Genomic DNA, 17,871 nt, shown 5'->3' with positions numbered 1-17,871 from the left:
TGGAATGGAGGGAGTATAACATAACATGAAAGATCAATTCCACAGAAAACATGGTTATTATAGTGAAATGTTGTTACAGAAGATGACTATTATAGAGAGATTCGATTGTATTTAGGTTGGGATGAGCCAATGAATAGTGGAGGGTAGGAGAGGTGAATAATGGGCAGAGATGAATTCACGATTTGAACTTTATATGGAACCCTATCATATCCCATCTAATTTACTTTTGAGTTCTCGCATCGCTGGGCATGCAAAATTGATCACTTTATATAGTCTTGAATAATTTTTGCTATGTGGTTTCAGAAGATTATAAAAAGAAGACCTTTACAATGGAGAGGTTTGAAATTATTTGCTTTTCTTACTAATTAAAGGAAAAAATCTCAAAAGAAAGTTGTAAACAACTAATGACGGTGATTAGCTAAATATGGTAAAAGGACAAGCCATATGCTAAACACTTTAATTTCAAAACTCCACCAAACTTGGATACCTCTCCACTGCTCATACCTAGTTACTTGAATTGCATCATTACAAAAATGGTCAAGAGTCACATTTGTTCTTTTTTTATTAATATTAATTGTCATGTTAGGTCTAGGAATTGGCATATCATAAAGGGATTTGAAACCATTCATACAAAAGAAAGGAGTGACAAAAGAACCATTCAATCACATGCACAAAGTTAGCCAAACAAATATCAAAACGACCTAATGCTAAAGATCTATTCTAGAGTGGAGCTAAAGATAAACTAGTTGTTCTTTAATCTATGTTTCATTTGAGATTATGTGTAACCTGTTTCCAGAGGCGGATTCAGGATTTGATGCTTGTGGGTTCCAACCCATATCAAATTAAAAAATATAAAGAGAATGGTTATGCTTGTGGGTTCCCAAGTCGTATTTGATATATATTTACTGAATTTTTCAATACAAATACAGGATCCGAACAAACCCCCATATACTAAGCTACATCCGCCCCTTCCTGTTTCACCATTCTCTTGGTTATATGACTTTCGTCAAAAATATGTGGTTCATCTTTTCATATTATTAAATTTAGGATCGATAGCCATTCAATAAGGAAAAAGTATGACCAGATCTAGAATCTCTAATGAACACTTCTTTCATTGTAATTCGTTTGACAGCTTTGGCTTATAAATGTCAATTTGAATAATTCTCGAAAATAAATCCGGTCAATAACTTAATCCATACAGTTTTTAAAACTTCTAAGATTGTCCCCTTAGATAGGAGGGTTTAAATAAATATATGTACACCTTTGTTATCCTTAAATTTAACCATTTGATATTCAAAACTCACTATCCCGATTCATTTAAATTCTCACAATGTTCGATCCATTCAATAAAGAAGCATTTTTTGTTCGAAAATTTTCAATTGCAAGAATTGGATTTACTCGAAATCTCTAATTACGAATAGACAAATCTCACTCGATCTCTTAATAATTGTTTAAACCAATTCTTCTCTAGACTAGATAGATGATGAAATGGAGAAAAAAAAAAGACGTGAGTGGTGATCATAGTAAAAGTTTTAACAATCAAACAGTTTGTGGACCCAAATAATATTAAATACAAAAAGGTAAGCTTTGAATAAAGACGGAACTGATGATGATGGGGCCTTTAGAACATGACTCGTGTAGGAATGGGCCCACTCCATCCATGCCTTCTACGGCCCAAAAAAAGCTTTTGCATGTGATGCAGACCTAACTCATCTTTCAAAAGTCAATCCAAAAGCGTACTCTTCGTATCTTTCGGTATCTCTAGGCCCACAATTTCACATTCTTTGATCTTTTTTTCACTTTAGGGATCGTTAGGTTATTAGTTATGAGGATATTACCATGCAGATATTATTTACGTGTTGAATAGCAACAACAACAATTTAATATAAAATACATGGAGTTTGATTGGAAACGCAAATACACGCTATCAAATACATGGGTAAATTATTGAAAAGGGAGGATTGAGTGATGTTTTGAAATCACGTAATACAACTTGAATAGATTTTTGTGGGGAGAAATGATTGATCGTGTATTGTCAATGTATTTTGAGTGTTGAAGATTTAAGAAATTTGTTTTTTGTTTATCATTTGCGGAAAGAAGGTGTTATTTGTTTGGATATCTGATTAATTTGAATTTATATCGCGTAAGCATAAAACCCACTAATTAAAGAGGGAAGTACGGGATTGGACTAAAAGTTTTAACAATCAAAATATTGATAAAATGGATAAAGGGCAATTAGTAGGAATGCCCCTCCATATTTTACGGCCCAAAAAAGCTTTTTAATTTGATGCAGACCTTCATCTTCCAAAAGTCAATCCAAAAGCGTACTCTTCGTATCTTTCGGTATTTAGGCCCACAATTTCACATTCTTTGATCTTTTTTCACTTTAGCGATCGTTAGGTTATTAAAAAAATGCAGATATTATTTATGTGTTGAATAGCAGCAACAACAACAGTTGTACGTTTATCCTTTTTTTTTGAAAACTTGGCTTGTTTTTTATTGGTGTTATTTGTTTGGATAAGATTAATTTGAATTTATATCGCGTAGTTTTAAAGAGGGAACTCCGAAATATTGATAAAGATGGAGGGCAATTTTATGCCCTTATTTTGGGGTGATCTTTAATTTTTCGCCTTAATCCAAGTTTACTCGGTTCCAAAAAAATCACGTAGCGATTTTTTTAAAAAAAATTTTGACCTTAAGGAATTTTACCTTCGGGTTCAAGTTCTACCCAATTTTTTTTAAAATTTTTGACCTAAAAACCTAAAAATTTTAGGCGAATGACAAAAATTAAAGACCAACAATTTGAGGGGTAAAAATTAAAGATAAGTGCATTTGAAGGGCACTCCGCACAAAAAAATGAACGATGGAGTGAGGGATCTATAACGCTTGATGGTGATATTAATATTACAGTCTATCCACATACATAATGTTTATATTCTAGTATGTTTTAATCTGTGCAATATTTAATATCGGCAACCAAATATTATCCTCAATGATTCTTTTTTCTCTCTCTTGTAATCAATCAAACATTGTGTTAGTTATGCATAAATCAGTTTTCTCAAAACTCCAACCAAACAATTTTTTTTTTTTGTGTGTGTTCGTTATTATGTTGGAATTCTTTAATTTTCCTTATTCCTTCTACATATTCTTGTGTTGTCTTTTTTGATTGAGCATGGCTATTGTTTGGCTAATAAACTAAACTTTGTCTTACATAAAATTGTCAGAATACGATTAATCTCTGAATTTAAAATTACTGCTTTCATACTCTATATTGCTACTTTCTTAATAACAAATTCGAATGAAATAAATACCAATATGTAAGAAACTTATGGAGTACTTTGATTAGTTTACAACTCTCTCTCAATCTTTCTAATTTGTTCGCTTTAGAAGTTTATAAAACACACGACTCTACTATTTCTAGCAAGTTGTCTATATACAACTCTCTCTCAATCTTTCTAATTTATTCACTTTAGAAGTTTATAAAACACACGACTCTACTATTTCTAGCAAGTTGTCTATATAGTCCAACCTTTTTCATCAGAGAATTTGACTCGGGATTTGTCTTTCATTTTCTTTATTTCGATTCATTGAAAGCAATAAATGTTAACCATTAATGGTACTAATAATGACTCAAATTGACTCCCTAGGTTGCTTGGTCCAAAAAAAATAGAGAGAAAAATAAAACAAATTGAATATATGGCTAAAATGAAAAAAGCAATCATGCAAACACATATATTTCAACAATGGCGGTAAAACCCTTCATGCTTAATATTTAATGGTACTGGTGTAAGTCTTTTGTAGAATAAGTATTGGTTATATTCCTTTAAGGTTCTCAACATTAAATTTATCTTTTTTTTCAAATTTACGAGTCTAGATCTAACTTTGTTGAAGTTTTAACGAGTTTTCATATAAATATTTATAACTCCGCATTAAAAATAACAGATTTAAGTGAATTCGTTTCCAGAGAGCTATATCTCCCCCTGATTATCTTCCTCTCATCTTCCTATTTCGAGTTGTCGCCAGCCGTAAAAGTCATATTGTCAACTAAAAAGGATTTAGCACATCCACACGTCTTAAATTACTGATTCGTCAAGTGTAATTGAAATTATTTTCAATAAAGTATGTGACTAGTACAAGTAGTATAATTTTACGATAAGAAAAAAAAAAATGAATTTGACTTATGGGGTCAACTTAATTAAATATGCCTGACATTTGCAAAAAGTTATTTTTTGGCAGCATATGGGTAGACTGAGTCGTACCTAAACAACTCATCTAATTAATTACTGTGCTGACACCGACTGTGACGACTGTAGGTCCCACAAGAATTGTCGACCCCACCTATTTGACAGACACGTCATCACAATGTATGCTTATCTGAAAAATATCAATACGTGTCGATTAGTGTATGGTTTGAACCACCAAGAAAATATTTTAACAAAGAGAAAGAAAGATTTACTTTTCATGATCTTATCTTATGTTTGAAAGACGCTACTATGATACCATGATTATTTCATAGGAGATGTTCGTGTCTATATGGAAAACTGAATTATTAAAACGGTATGTAATTTTCCCTCTGTTTCAATTTATATAAATCTATTTTTTATTAGTCCATACAAAAAAGAATGACTATTTTCTATATTTGAAAATATTTTACTTTTATCTTAATGATTTACAACTATACAAAATGTATGTGACTCATTTGTGATTTAAAAGCTAAAAGCTTTTCTTCTTTCTTAAACTCCGCTAACTAAATGGGTTCACATAAATCAAACTTGAAAGAGTATAAAGTTAGTAATTCCAATTGCTATTTTACATTTCAAACTTTTATGTAATAAAGTTAAGAGCTGTATATTGGTTAGTGATATTAGTCTAAACATGCTAAAGATTATTTCAATGCCCATTTAGTCATTTTAACAAAGAGAATATACTCATGATTCTTGATAAAAGAAATAAATTGATTGAAATTTGCATGCAGAGAATAATTTATATTTAATTCTATCTACACACCAACATGTTTTAATAACACAACACACCTTGTTCCCGACTATTGCTGCATTGAATTTAAAATATATTTTTTAATGAAACAAGGGACACCTGTAAATTGAAACTATAGTGGAATCTTCAATGATTGAAGCAATAATTCAGTAATATTTATTACGTAGTAATTAATTTTTAGCTAACGTGTCCTAGCTATACTTGTTACAATTGGAATAGGGAGCTTGACTCCTAGAGAATTCACTTGTCTTTTGCATTATTTAATTCCTTTTTAAAGAATTGTTAGAAAAAGTCCACTTAATCATAAATTAATATATTTCAAATAATGTATTGATTAACAAGACTTGGAACAAGATATATATAAAGGAATAAAAGACGAGGGGTTCATAATTTTATCAAGATATGGTCCCCTCTTATCGAAATATTAGAGGTTGTTTTTTCAGTATGAAATGCAGATGGGCATGCAACAGCTGTCATGACCTTGTCTCCCATATGTTTTTCTTGCTTAATGGAGTATTATATTTTCCTGAAAAAGAAGAACAAATCCTATAAGGTCACATTGCATTGGCCTGGCAAGTTGTTATAATATGTATATGACGAATCAAGATAAGATTTTGAGTTTATGTGTTATAGATTCTAGAAAAGATAAAGATTTAAGCATAATACAGGTTTTGAGCCAAACATATTAAATTCTACCGAACCCATAAGCTTCATGGTAGCTTCGCCGCTGTGAAGATTACTAATTACTCGTATTCGATATGTATGTTACACCAATTAACTTAAAATTACAAAACATACAAATAAATCTAAGAACACATTTCGTTTAATCACAATTAAGTGGTAAAAGTTTACATTCATTTTGGTTAGTATAAACGTCAAAGGAGGACAAATATTACTATTTCTATAATCAGGGCAGCAGAGACAATCACAATTCACACCCTAATTCTTCGAAGATTATCTTATAAACTTCAAAGGAGAATCTCATGCAATATTTCTTTCTACTCTTGCCTTTTTATTTATTTATAAATATATTGGATAATAAGAACGTTCTAGTTTATCTTTTTGTGGAAAGTTATGGACGGTCAGGGGCGGACCTACATTATTAGTTACGTGTTCGGAAGAATTCAATAATTTTGGCTCAAAATTTATATTTGTGGTAAAAGATTTGATTAATTAAGTTTCAATAATCTATTCTAAACCCAATAAGTTATCGTGTCCTAGAATCTAAAATCTATGGTGATATATTTGAACTATCATTTGGGAATCGAAAAATTAGTAAATTGTGCCATTATTTACTTCAAACTTCAATCATTGTTAGATAACACTTGAATAAATAAAAAATTAGAGTCCATGTAGAGCATGAAATATAACTAAACATGGTCAGGGTAGAGATTTCTCTTTTGTTAGATGTGCCTAGTAAGTAGTAACGCATATATCTGATTAGGGTTTGGCCTAGCTACGTTATAGGAGTAGCATGGAAATTGTTTTAATTGTATCCTTAATTTTGATAGTCCTAATTTTGATTCATTAGAAGTTGGAATATAAAGGTAATAATGTGTGGGTCTTTGGATTGAAGTAAGAAAATGGGTGAATATAATGTCTAATCAAGGGGGTCACTAATTTCATGTAGAAGATGAGTTGTCCATTTTGGAATATATTTTAAAAAGACATAATTTGGAGCAAGGCCATGATAGTCGGTTTGACAAAATTTTATCAGTTTCTATATAGACGTTTAGATAGATACCGACCTTGTTTAGTTTGATCTCTTATCAGTTTTTAGACTTTTTCTGCCTACCAAAATTATTATTGAACCTCATTCAATAATTAATACTATTTTAATAACTATTTTAGTGCTTACTCACTTTGTATTAATTGTTTGAACTAATTATTCTCCCTTCAGTCATTATGAATGCATGGGACACATGTTTTGTTAAGATATGTAATCAAGGCAGTTACCAAGGAGATATTGGGGCAATATTTCAGAATTTATTATGGGAGAAGTATTTTGGATGAAAAGTTATTTAGTGCAGAAGAAAACGTTTTTAACAATCGTAGTTCTTTTGAACTTTTCTAAGTGTTCCAAAATGTCTAGGTTAAATATTATTTCTTATATATTTATATTAAACCTTGAATACCCTCTGCAAAATCTTGACTTTATCATTGGTTCAACGTGCGTTAACTATTCAGCGTTTTGATTTTTGTAAAGAACAACTTAACGAACAAGTCATTTTTATTATTTGTAAGGTAAAACCTAGCTCCCCTTACTTGTACTTATTCTTTTTTTGAGGTACTTTTATTATTACAAAAAAATTGCTCAGGGTAAATACCTAAGTGGTCCAATATTCGTTTTAAAAAAAAAAAAATCATTTTTAAAATTTTGCGTAAACAGACAAGGCCCAATTCATTTTATTGAGTTGTATCTAGAACTTAAAGAATTTGGATATGTTGATACTATCTAAGAGTCCTTTCAATACAATTGTTATCTGACTGGGTCTTGTTGGTATCAGTAGCAACAAGGAAGATTAACAATCAAATGAAAACAATAACTAATTACGACTATTGGCCCAAACAACATCCTAGGCATAGGGGAGATCAGAGCAACAGGGAACATCTAGATGACGTTTTCATTCCTGAGCTATGTAGTAAGTACATTGAGGGATCGTTCCGCCTTTTGTCCCCGAAAGCTCAAACCGAGAAATGAACAAACAAATCAATGATTACTAATCAAGCTATTTTAGTGCGAATCAGAAGGACAAAATTGTTGAATATTGCTCAATCCTGTTATAACTTGACAACCAATTAAAAAGCTCAGCGTCGAACTTCAACCCTTGAGAGTTGGGAATTACAATGTTAGACCTTATAGTACTAAAAAGTACTTGATTTATTTGTATCTAATAAATATGTTGTGATAGGCACAATCAAAATCAAAGTGTCGAGGTCATTATCCACTAGTAGTATTAAAGCCTAACCACATTCTGTGAAATATGAACCCTAAGACTAGGGTAAGCTGAATTCAACTTTATACACTGAACTAATTAAGTCCTAAAAATGGAGAATGCGACATGATATCTACAAAGCTTTTAGGTTAGAAGGGGCAATTAGTATAGAACAGTCCAATAGAAAACCAATAACAAATTTCAATCTCCTTTTGTGCTGATTATTGAAAATATTGTCTTTTTAGTCAAACGTAAGAATTGATTATTGAATTCAAAATAGAAAAATAATTAAAATTTGGCATGTTTTGACGCCTAACCTACTAATATCAATATACTTTATTAGAATTGGCTAAAAATTATTAAGAGTTCAACTAATTTTTATCTGTCAAGAAGTGACTATTTGGCTTAGTTTATTGGCTACAATTTAAATCACAGTATCACAAATTCAAATTTTCAGTAACATCTTGTCCACTGTAATATAGTTGTATCTCTCCTAATGCCCCGTGAACTTGATGGAAAAGAAAAACGAAAACAATAGAACAAGTGTTTAGCTAATTTGAATATCATGTTGGCTTTACCTCCAAAATGAAACTCTCCGGCATGAATCCAGATTAATTAGGTAAAAATGAGTACCGACCGTCAAGTAGAAAACCAAAAATATCATGTGGTAATTGGGTTCTGAATTTTCCTTAGGCCGATTAGGAAGAGGGCCAATAAAACACCCGTCCCAATTCTAATTCTGATTGGGGTTTAACAAAAGACCAATTTGTCACGCATTTACATTTAGATATCCTTTAATTTCCATTTAACATGAGAGGAAGTTAGTATTTAGATATTTTCACTTTTCAGATACTCATAGCTAGAGCCATACTGATTACTAGGAGATGTTTCATGCCAAACTTGTATTTGCAATGGCTATAAGTTTGCACATACTAAGCCGTGCCAAAACAAGCCTCAAGTTTTCCAATGGGTCATTTGCACTTTGTCCCTATTTTGTGTTGGTCTTTAATTTTTGCCCTTCTATCTTTAATTTTTGCCCTTCTAAATCGAACTTATTCCTAAAGGGGCATAAGTTACGCATGATAATATTCACAGGTTATGCTAGCGCCGTTAAAGAACTTATGCCCCGCTAGATATAAATTTGACTTAGAAGCGCAAAACTTAAAGATCAGCCCATTTGAAGGACAAAAATTAAAGACCAGTCCATTTGAAGAACGAACCGTGCAATTTGATCTCATGCGTCCTTGTAGAGACAATATAACTGGGCTTCATGCATAGGCCTTTTGCACATAGCCAGAACCCAGTGACTCTTGGTTGTGCAAATAGTGAGTTGAAATATTCGAGGTACAATCCCCAAACATATGTATTAGAAAATTTAGAGAAGTAAAAATGTTTCTTTTTTCTTCTCTGTCTGGAAAATTTCACTAGTGTGTAATTTTTGTGAGAATTCCAAAACTATGCAAGACTCATATGAGAAATATAACATACGGTCTAAAATATGATGTTGGCTTAATAAAATGCAATTTATTTCATGTAGATACTCATAGCTAGATCCATTAATAGGAGTTGCGGACAAGGCCAATTGTTAAACTTGTATTTGCAGAGGCTTCAGTTTGCAAATTTTGAGTCATGCCAAAACGGGCCTCAAGTCTTTCAATAGGGAAAGAGCCCAAGTTGATCTCATCCTTTATTGAGCCCAAGTAAAGCCCTTTTGCACATAACAATGGCCCAGTGACTCTGGCTATGCAAATATTGAGTTCAAATATTCAATCACAATCCACAAATATATGCATTAGATAATTTAGAACAGTAAAAATGATTTTTTACACAAACTGTGCAATTTTGGCTGAATTTTTTATACTAATGGTGTAAATTTTGCGAGAATGTAAACGGAATTTTTACATGGTGTATCTAATATATAAAAGGTATTTAAGTATAATAGCTATACTTTACTTTTATTACAACCGTAGCTATAGGATATTTGTATTTGCAGCTCGTAGCTACAAAGGTATATGTATTTGGCTGACTGTATTTTCGGGTAAACTAGATGTATTTGACTGTATACTGATTTATATACATATGTATTTGGCTGACTCTATTTTGGTAAAGTAGAGTATTTGATGTATTTGTTATTTGACTGATCTATATGTTTGGCTGACTGTAGTTTGGAACTGTGTATTTGAATTCCCCCGAATACACGCGAAATAGGTAAAACGTAGCTACAAATTGTATTTACAAAAACAATAGCTACGGTTTATTAGAAGTTTAAAACATATAGTTGTTTATGTAAGTTATTAGACTCGTGTCGTATATATGAAGTTTGGGTGTTCCGTAGGCCTATTCGGGAAGCTAAGCATATTCTAAGCTTATTGTTCAAGTCAAAACAATGCTCCAAGATCTTGATGGCTTTTTTGTGTTGCACATGGTCGGCTCTTTAAGGGTCATTTTATGATCGTATTAGCAATTTGGCATGATTAATTTTAAAATAAAATTTCGCATGAAATTATACAGTATTGGATAATAATAAGAAATAATCGACTCATGACCAATGCAATATGTGGTTGGCGGTAAAAGAAAACATAATAATTTATACCTAATTAATATAGCATTTGGCTGGCAATATTAAATAATATCCGCATAAATTTATGCGTTTAGCTACATATTTACACGAAATAGAATGTAAAATAAGAATATACATGTTAGCTGTAGAATTTTTTAACTCTTCTCCTATCTTATGTAGTTTAAAATTAATTGAAACTAAGGGAACTTTTTGTAATTATTAATTCCACCAATTATTTCTCTTAATTTCTCCTTATTTTTCCCCCCTAAAACTCCATTCTTTGGTAAAAACTTACCCGCATGGGGTGTTGACTTCAAATCAGTACAATTTATCATAGTTAAGTGATCTAATGAAGTGAATAGATCTTTGTATATTTACTGACATGCATTCATTGATTTGGCGTAAATATCCAATGTGGTTAAGCTTTTACCTATTCTTTCCTTATTTTCCTTTCAAATGAACTTCTAAAATTTGAGCCCCATAATCAATTGACCTGTTTTTAACCTAATAAATTAGACTTTCCCCCAAATAAACCAAACTTTTGTTAAAACATTAAAAAGTCAAAAAATAGTAAATGCAAACAATTCAAAAATTTCAACCCAAGTGTACCTGCTCCTTAGTCCTTGCAAGTTGCATTTTTCTCACTTTCCAGAAAATCGTAAATATGTATATGCTGCTATTTCTTCAATTAAAACCCTAGATTTCTAATCATAAAAGTAAGTGCTTTCCATTCTGCTAACTTTTTTTTCCAAGTTTTAAATAAACAAATTCTGTTTGATATTTGTCCACTAAATTTAACCGTTATTTTTTTTTCTCTCGCTTTTTTGTAGTTTAAAAGATGCACATAACTTATACTCGTCGAGTGATTATAGCTTTACTCATTGCTTACGTGGCTGCTACTGATTTACAGGTAATTAATAGCTAGAAATTTACTTGCTTTTTTTATGTTTTAAGTTTAAGAACAAATTGACGTTACTTAACTGTGAATTAATGAGATATACTATTAATTTAAGTGTATTATATGGCAGTGTGATTTAGAAATAGCAGTGATTTTGAGTAGTAATAATAGCAGTGTGATTGAGAAATTAGATCCGATAATTACAAATAGAAAAAAAAAGGGAAAATTACGCTCTGTGTCTATTTTTGAAAATATTTACGCAACGTAGCCCATACTTGTGTATAGGCACATTTTATACAAGGTTGATACATTATGTGTAATGCTTTCCCCCAGGTATAATGTTGTATAATATTGTATATTGGGCTACGTGGAGTAAATATTTTCAAAAGCTGTATATTTTTGAAAATTTTCCAAAAAAATCTGGTGTTCCTTTTGTTTTTCTCTTTCTTTTTAAGTTTCAAATTTTCAAATTGATGCTATTTAACTGTGAGTAAATGTGATATACTATTGATTTAAGTGTCTTATTGATTGTTATTTTGGATGTTAGATCAATGGAGCTGAAAATGCAGGTACAGATGCAGTGATTTTGAGTAGTAATAATAGCAGTGTGACTGAGAAATTAGATCCGGTAATTACGAATAGAAAAAAAGATGTTCATTTGGATAATGATAGTTCAAGTAACCAAATGAAGTTGGTGAAAGCTAGGGATAGAAGGAAAATGAATAATAATAGTAGTGAAAGTACTGGTGAGTTAGCAAATGTTGGGGATCGGAACAAGCTAGACGATAGCGGTGCGAAAAAGGCTGGCGAGAAAAAAGGGAAAGGTTCCGAGAGAGATGACGGGAAAGAGGATGTAAAAGAAGGTGAAAAACAAGAGAAAGCAAACAATAGTAGTACCGAGAAGCAAGGGGAGAAGGAAAAGATTTTGCCTGACGAAATTCAGTCTAGAGAGGAGGTATTGTCTACAAGAAAGGAGAATTTTCATGGTGAAGAATGTGATTCGTCTTATAGTTGCACGATAGAGGAAAAAGCAGTGGTTGCATGTCTAAGAGTTCCCGGCAATGGTATTTATGCGTAATTCTTCACATTTTCCATTTATAAATATAGTTGCTTCCTTTCACATTTTTATGAGATAATGGTCAAAAACAAACCTGAACGTCACTTTTTTCGCGAGTATCACGCTCCAACTATCAGTTGTTTCCTTTTCCTACTTGAAGTATCACCATCTATGTATTAAAACACACCTAGGTGAGTAGATGGTGATAGTTTAGGTAGGAAAAGGGAACAACTGATAGTTGGGGTGTGGAACTCACGAAAAAGCGATTGTTGTGTGTGTTTTTGACCATTAACTCTATTTTTATCAACAAAGTTCCAAATAGTCTGTAATATTTGGCAATAAGTACTTTTGCCGTGTTTTCCCATATCAGATTGATTGATTCAAATTTATCCTTTTATATGTCATTAAACATGAATTTGAATCTTCGTATTAACTTAAAAAGAACTGTTCTTAGAAATGCTCCATAAATGACTCAAAATGAGAAAGTGCTCATATGCTGGAGGTAGCCTTTAAGTTCTTTTGTTGAGCCGGCATTGAACATTTTATTTACACCTTCAAGTGTATTTTGAAATTTCTTTCTTATTTTTTTGCTGCCTGCATATGTGTGTCTTTAAAACTCATTTTTGTGCAATAATCTTCAAATGGAAACTATAAATATTATTTTCTTGATGTACCTTCCTATCCAAAAGATTGTTTTGCTGCTGTTAGTCAGTATGATCAGTTGTTGTAGAAGTCTTGTTTCAGTATCTACATTTAGAGATTGTAATGATAGACTACTTCCATGGCCGTTGGCAGTTTTGGAGAGGGCAACGGAACATTACCCTTCTCTGAATTACAGCTTCATGTCTAGCTTGAGAACCTTCTGAGATGTGCAGGAGTTATTACAGAAATAAAAAACTAAGTGGAGTTTAATCAGTTTGTCAACTTTGCCTCAATGGACAAGGTCACCCTAGGCGCTGCTTTCTTCCGCTATCTCAAAAGAATAGTTAGAATATTGACTAGTCTCCATCCTACCTACATCCATTACTCCTTCTCCTTGCTTCAATTCCAAAAAAGCTGGGGTTGGCCATGGGAATCCTCTGTCAACATAGGTAGAGTTAAGTGGACTTTCATGCATTGACATTTATTCATGCTGTGGAAATCATTGCATTAACTCATGTATGACATTAACATTTAACTAGGCCCCTCCAAAATAAAATAGGTGCTGCTTCATCTGTAAGATGTGTGCTCGTGATACACGTCTTTAGCGAATGGATCAAAGTATTCCTGTCAGTATATTGCATTATAGGGGAAACACAGGACCATAAGTAGGATATTCTCCAGGTGGAAGTGTTTATCTTGTAATCAGATGGATCATTCATTTTTCTCCTTTTCTCCTTATGTTAAGCCATTCCAGTTGGAGACTGAAGTATAACCTGTTGGTTTCCCTTGCAGATGCTCCAGATCTTTCACTTTTGGTTCAGAACAAGGGAAAGGACACTGCCAGGATTTCTATTACGGCTCCTAAGTTTGTAAAACTGGAGCAAAACCAGATTGAACTCCAAAGAAAGGAAAACAAGAAGGTAACAATATTTTACTAGCAGTATCTTAGAGCTAACATTCTCAAATTAAATCTGATGAACTGGTGGCCACCTCGAAAGTTAACCTTCCCTTCTTAAAATCCCATTGAACTTAAATGCCCCAAAAGCGGAGAGGTTTTACGAAATATCTCTTTCCCCAGTGTTAATGTTCTCAATATGGATTTGCTCATAGTATAATCATGATTTGTCTTATCTCATTTTAGAACTTTAATCAATTCCTTACTTTTTCTAGCACCCACTTGTGGAAGGAATGTAGACCTAAGTGAGGAAATGGAGGTTCTAGCTATCTCTATAATTGGAAAAGAATCACCAGTCTCTTTAAATGGTTATCTCTGATGAATAGGTGGCTATCTTGAATGTAAACTTTCCCTTCTTAAAACCCCATTAATCTTAAATGCCCCAAAAGCAGAGAGATTTCAGGAAATATTTCTTTCTACAGTGTTGATGTCCTCAAGATGATTTGCCCATAGTATAATCATGAGTTGTCAATTTGTCATAAGGAAAATAATATGCTTGCTTATTTGCCCCTTTCCTCTCAAAATAGTAGTGGCAGCAATTCTAGCTATGGCTTACCACTTCCATCAAGTGCTGTCTTTCGTTTAAGTAGAAAAGGATGGCGGAGTTAACTACAGCTACTGTGGAGGGACACCCCCCGGCCCGATTTGGAAATTGAGCAGATCGGTCAATTCAACTATGTTATGATGTTAATTATGTATAACCAATATGAATTTGATGATGGTTCAGAATTAGTCAATATGATGATATATTGGTAGTCTGTTAGCAATTTTAAGTTGGAAGTATGTCTGGGAATGTTAGAGACCTTTGACGGTTTATCTAAGTTTTAGCCTATGGTAGCTACAGCTTACGAGTTTGGTGCACTGCTCTTTAACGTACTTGCTGTGTTTAATCTTTGCGTGGTTTGCATGGAGGGATCTCGTTGAAGACAGATATATCATTTACAGCTGTAAGCCATAACAAATACATTTTTTTCAGTCATTATTTCTCGGGTATATCACATTTTGATATGATAGAGAAGTCCAGGAGTGGTAATGGCTTCTTGTTTCACTCTAAGGAGTGATTAAGAGGTTAAATAGCTGTTTTATTGGCAAACTTGTTGACTTCTGCAGCAACATTGCTGATGAACAATGATGTGGTATGATGTCAGTTGTTCTAAAAGGGCAAAAACTATGAAGACTGATCCGCTGATCTGAACAAAGGAGAAGAGTGTCTATATCAGTGTATTATTTATCCGCAGGAGGAAAACTTGAGCAGCACCTTGTTAATAGGCTTGCCCAGTGCGGGTTATCTCTCCTGTGTGGTTTGCGAGCTATTGCACAGGAGCTGAGTTTACTCTGTCGCACACCCGAAGGGTAGCGGCTGCGGGTTCCTATGTCATCGAAAAAAAAAAAAGAAAGGGAATAATTGATGCATGTGAACCAAAAATTGAATGATAGGAAGATAACAATCAGTGGAGGAGGAAAAAAGATAGTGAATCATAAGCCAAAGTTCAAGACATCCTTTTCGTTTTTGCTTTCTTATACATGAGTTATATAAGTAAGAGATAATTGGCTGAATCTCCTTAATTACTATGAGATGAAACATTTCCTGACAAGTTACTTCTGTTTTGCATTACTTTCAAAGTTGTCGAAAAAAGGGAGCATTCTAGACAGTTCGTGTGTATTGGTCACTAGCCATGTCACATGGATATATCCTGTTTTGGTGCAAATAAACCACCATTCTTTGATGCCTGATAATAAGTTAGGCATTAAATGTATGTACGTATCCCATAAGGAGAATTGACCACTAAAAAGGGAATTGTTTGAACTTTGAATGCTGCTAAATTTCTGCAGCAGTTTGTCTTGTTTCCTCCAGGTCAAGTGATATTACTGGGTTTATTATTTATTGAGATAGTCTTAAGGAAACGGAATGGTGACTTTTGAAGGATTCTGGCAAAGATTAAATATTTAAGGTCTTAATTTTGCAAGTGTTTTACTATTTTTAAACCTGTTGCTGTGATGCTTGCTCCTGATGCAGATGAAGGTTTCTATAAGGAATTCAGGAAATGACTTCTTCATCATTCTTAAGGCTGGGGACGGACAATGTTCTCTTGATTTCAGGGGTCTAATTGACAATGCTGATAAAACATCTCGGTTCAATTATGCTTTTCCGTCCTTTGGAATAATGTGTTTGGTTGCAATTGCATTCGTGGCTACAGTCTTGATCTACATCAAGCGGAGGCTTCTAGTAAGCAGTGGTGACCACAAGTATCAAAAACTTGACACGGGGTTACCAGTTTCCAGTGGCGGAAAGATAGAGACGCTCTCAACTGATGGATGGGACAATAACTGGGATGACAATTGGGATGACGAGGAGGCACCCAAAGCACCATCTATGCCAGTCACTCCGTCCCTCTCTTCTAAAAGCATCTCCTCACGACGGTCTAGTAAGGAAGGCTGGAAAGATTAATCTTGATAGTGTGTCCCTGGAATGCTTTTGTTTCATCAACCTTTTTTTTTTTTTTTTTTTTTTTTTCCTTCCACTCGGTAAGTAGATAATAGAAATGACTTAATGCACAGTAGCAGCCACAAGTCGTGACATTATGATTCAAGTTGTGACATCTTTATAGTCGGGTTGTCCCCTCAGACTCTTCCGTTATCTTTGAAAGAGGGAAGTCCCATTTTTTGGTTGCATTAACCATACTTGGGCTTGATGAGAAACACCCTTTAGCTTGGATCTCTTTTTGCCTTTTCCCTTCTAACTCAAGATGCTTGCTTTTATGGGTCTGTAGAGTCAAAACATTGGTATAATAGAATGTAAGAAAATCTAATATGGGCCTAGGCCTGGGCCTATGCTCTTAGGCTTTTGGACAGCTGGATATTAAACCATCATTGGGTCATGCATGTTGAATACAAGGCAATTGAAACATCACTAGATGTTAATATGGGCTTACATTCTTATGATTCTTGGATTGGACAATCTAGTTTTGTGCGAATTGCCCTTCTTTTGGGGTGGTCTTTAAATTTTGTCCCTCATATTTGAAATTTTTAAATTTTATCCTTTAGCTAAAACTCATGGGTTTCAGGTTCGAACCTCCACACAGTCGAAGTTTTAAAAAAAAAAATCGCAAGGCAGATGTTACACCCCGTATCTTAGAACTAAGGTTAGACTCATATCATTAGAGTTTTAGCGGAAAAATTGAAGGTTTGAACGTTTTGCGAAAATGGTTGATAGGCCTACTTCGGACAGTGATAATTAGTTGAGAATTTGGGAAAGTACCCTCAATGAAAGTTGTAGTACGTAAAAATAGCTTTCTAACGATATAAGGACCAGGCCAATCAGAGATCGGAGCAAGGAGATATGATCGTTTCAATATGGCTAATTGTAAGGCGTTTAAAAGTCTATAGAATCGGCTAAGTTTTGATACATCTGCCTTCCAGTCGAATTTCGTGAAAATCCGTTGGGAATTTGAGGAAACTTAAAACATGAAAGTTGTAGCCCTTTGAAATAGCTTTCCAACGGTATATTATGGGCCTTGAACAGAGCTATGTACAAGAAGTTATGCCTATTTTACCGAACACTGTGCAGAACCGATACGTGTCGCGCGTGCGATGGCTCCGCATCGCGGGCCGATCGCGCAATCTGAGTATTTACCTGCAGAATGTCGCGCGATGCCTGTGCATCGCGGACCCATTGCGCAAAAGGTCGGGTTTCGGGTCAAAATTCGGGATTTCGCGTTTTAAGTTATATTTAAGCTTGGGGTTTATTTCCTAACACCCCATTCACGAAAAATCACCCTAAATCCATAGAGAACAAGTCCCAAACCTCAAGAACGCCAAGGTAAGCCT

The 17,871-nt window shown here is 33.5% G+C and overlaps 1 protein-coding gene across 1 annotated transcript; it reads left to right on the top strand.

Moving 5' to 3' along the window:
• Window positions 1-11,292: 11,292 nt before the first annotated feature.
• Window positions 11,293-16,759, top strand: LOC132049198 (uncharacterized). The gene is made up of 4 exons (XM_059439904.1): window positions 11,293-11,401; window positions 11,937-12,453; window positions 13,881-14,008; window positions 16,061-16,759. Exons 1-4 carry the CDS (start codon window positions 11,330-11,332, stop codon window positions 16,490-16,492), a joined length of 1,149 nt encoding a protein of 382 aa, XP_059295887.1. The 5' UTR covers window positions 11,293-11,329; the 3' UTR covers window positions 16,493-16,759.
• Window positions 16,760-17,871: the final 1,112 nt, after the last annotated feature.

The sequence above is a fragment of the Lycium ferocissimum genome, chromosome 3 (genome assembly GCF_029784015.1).
Source record: "Lycium ferocissimum isolate CSIRO_LF1 chromosome 3, AGI_CSIRO_Lferr_CH_V1, whole genome shotgun sequence".
Lineage (NCBI taxonomy): Eukaryota > Viridiplantae > Streptophyta > Magnoliopsida > Solanales > Solanaceae > Lycium > Lycium ferocissimum.
Note: the sequence above shows the minus strand (reverse complement) of the source record. Positions and strands in the feature narration are given on the sequence as shown.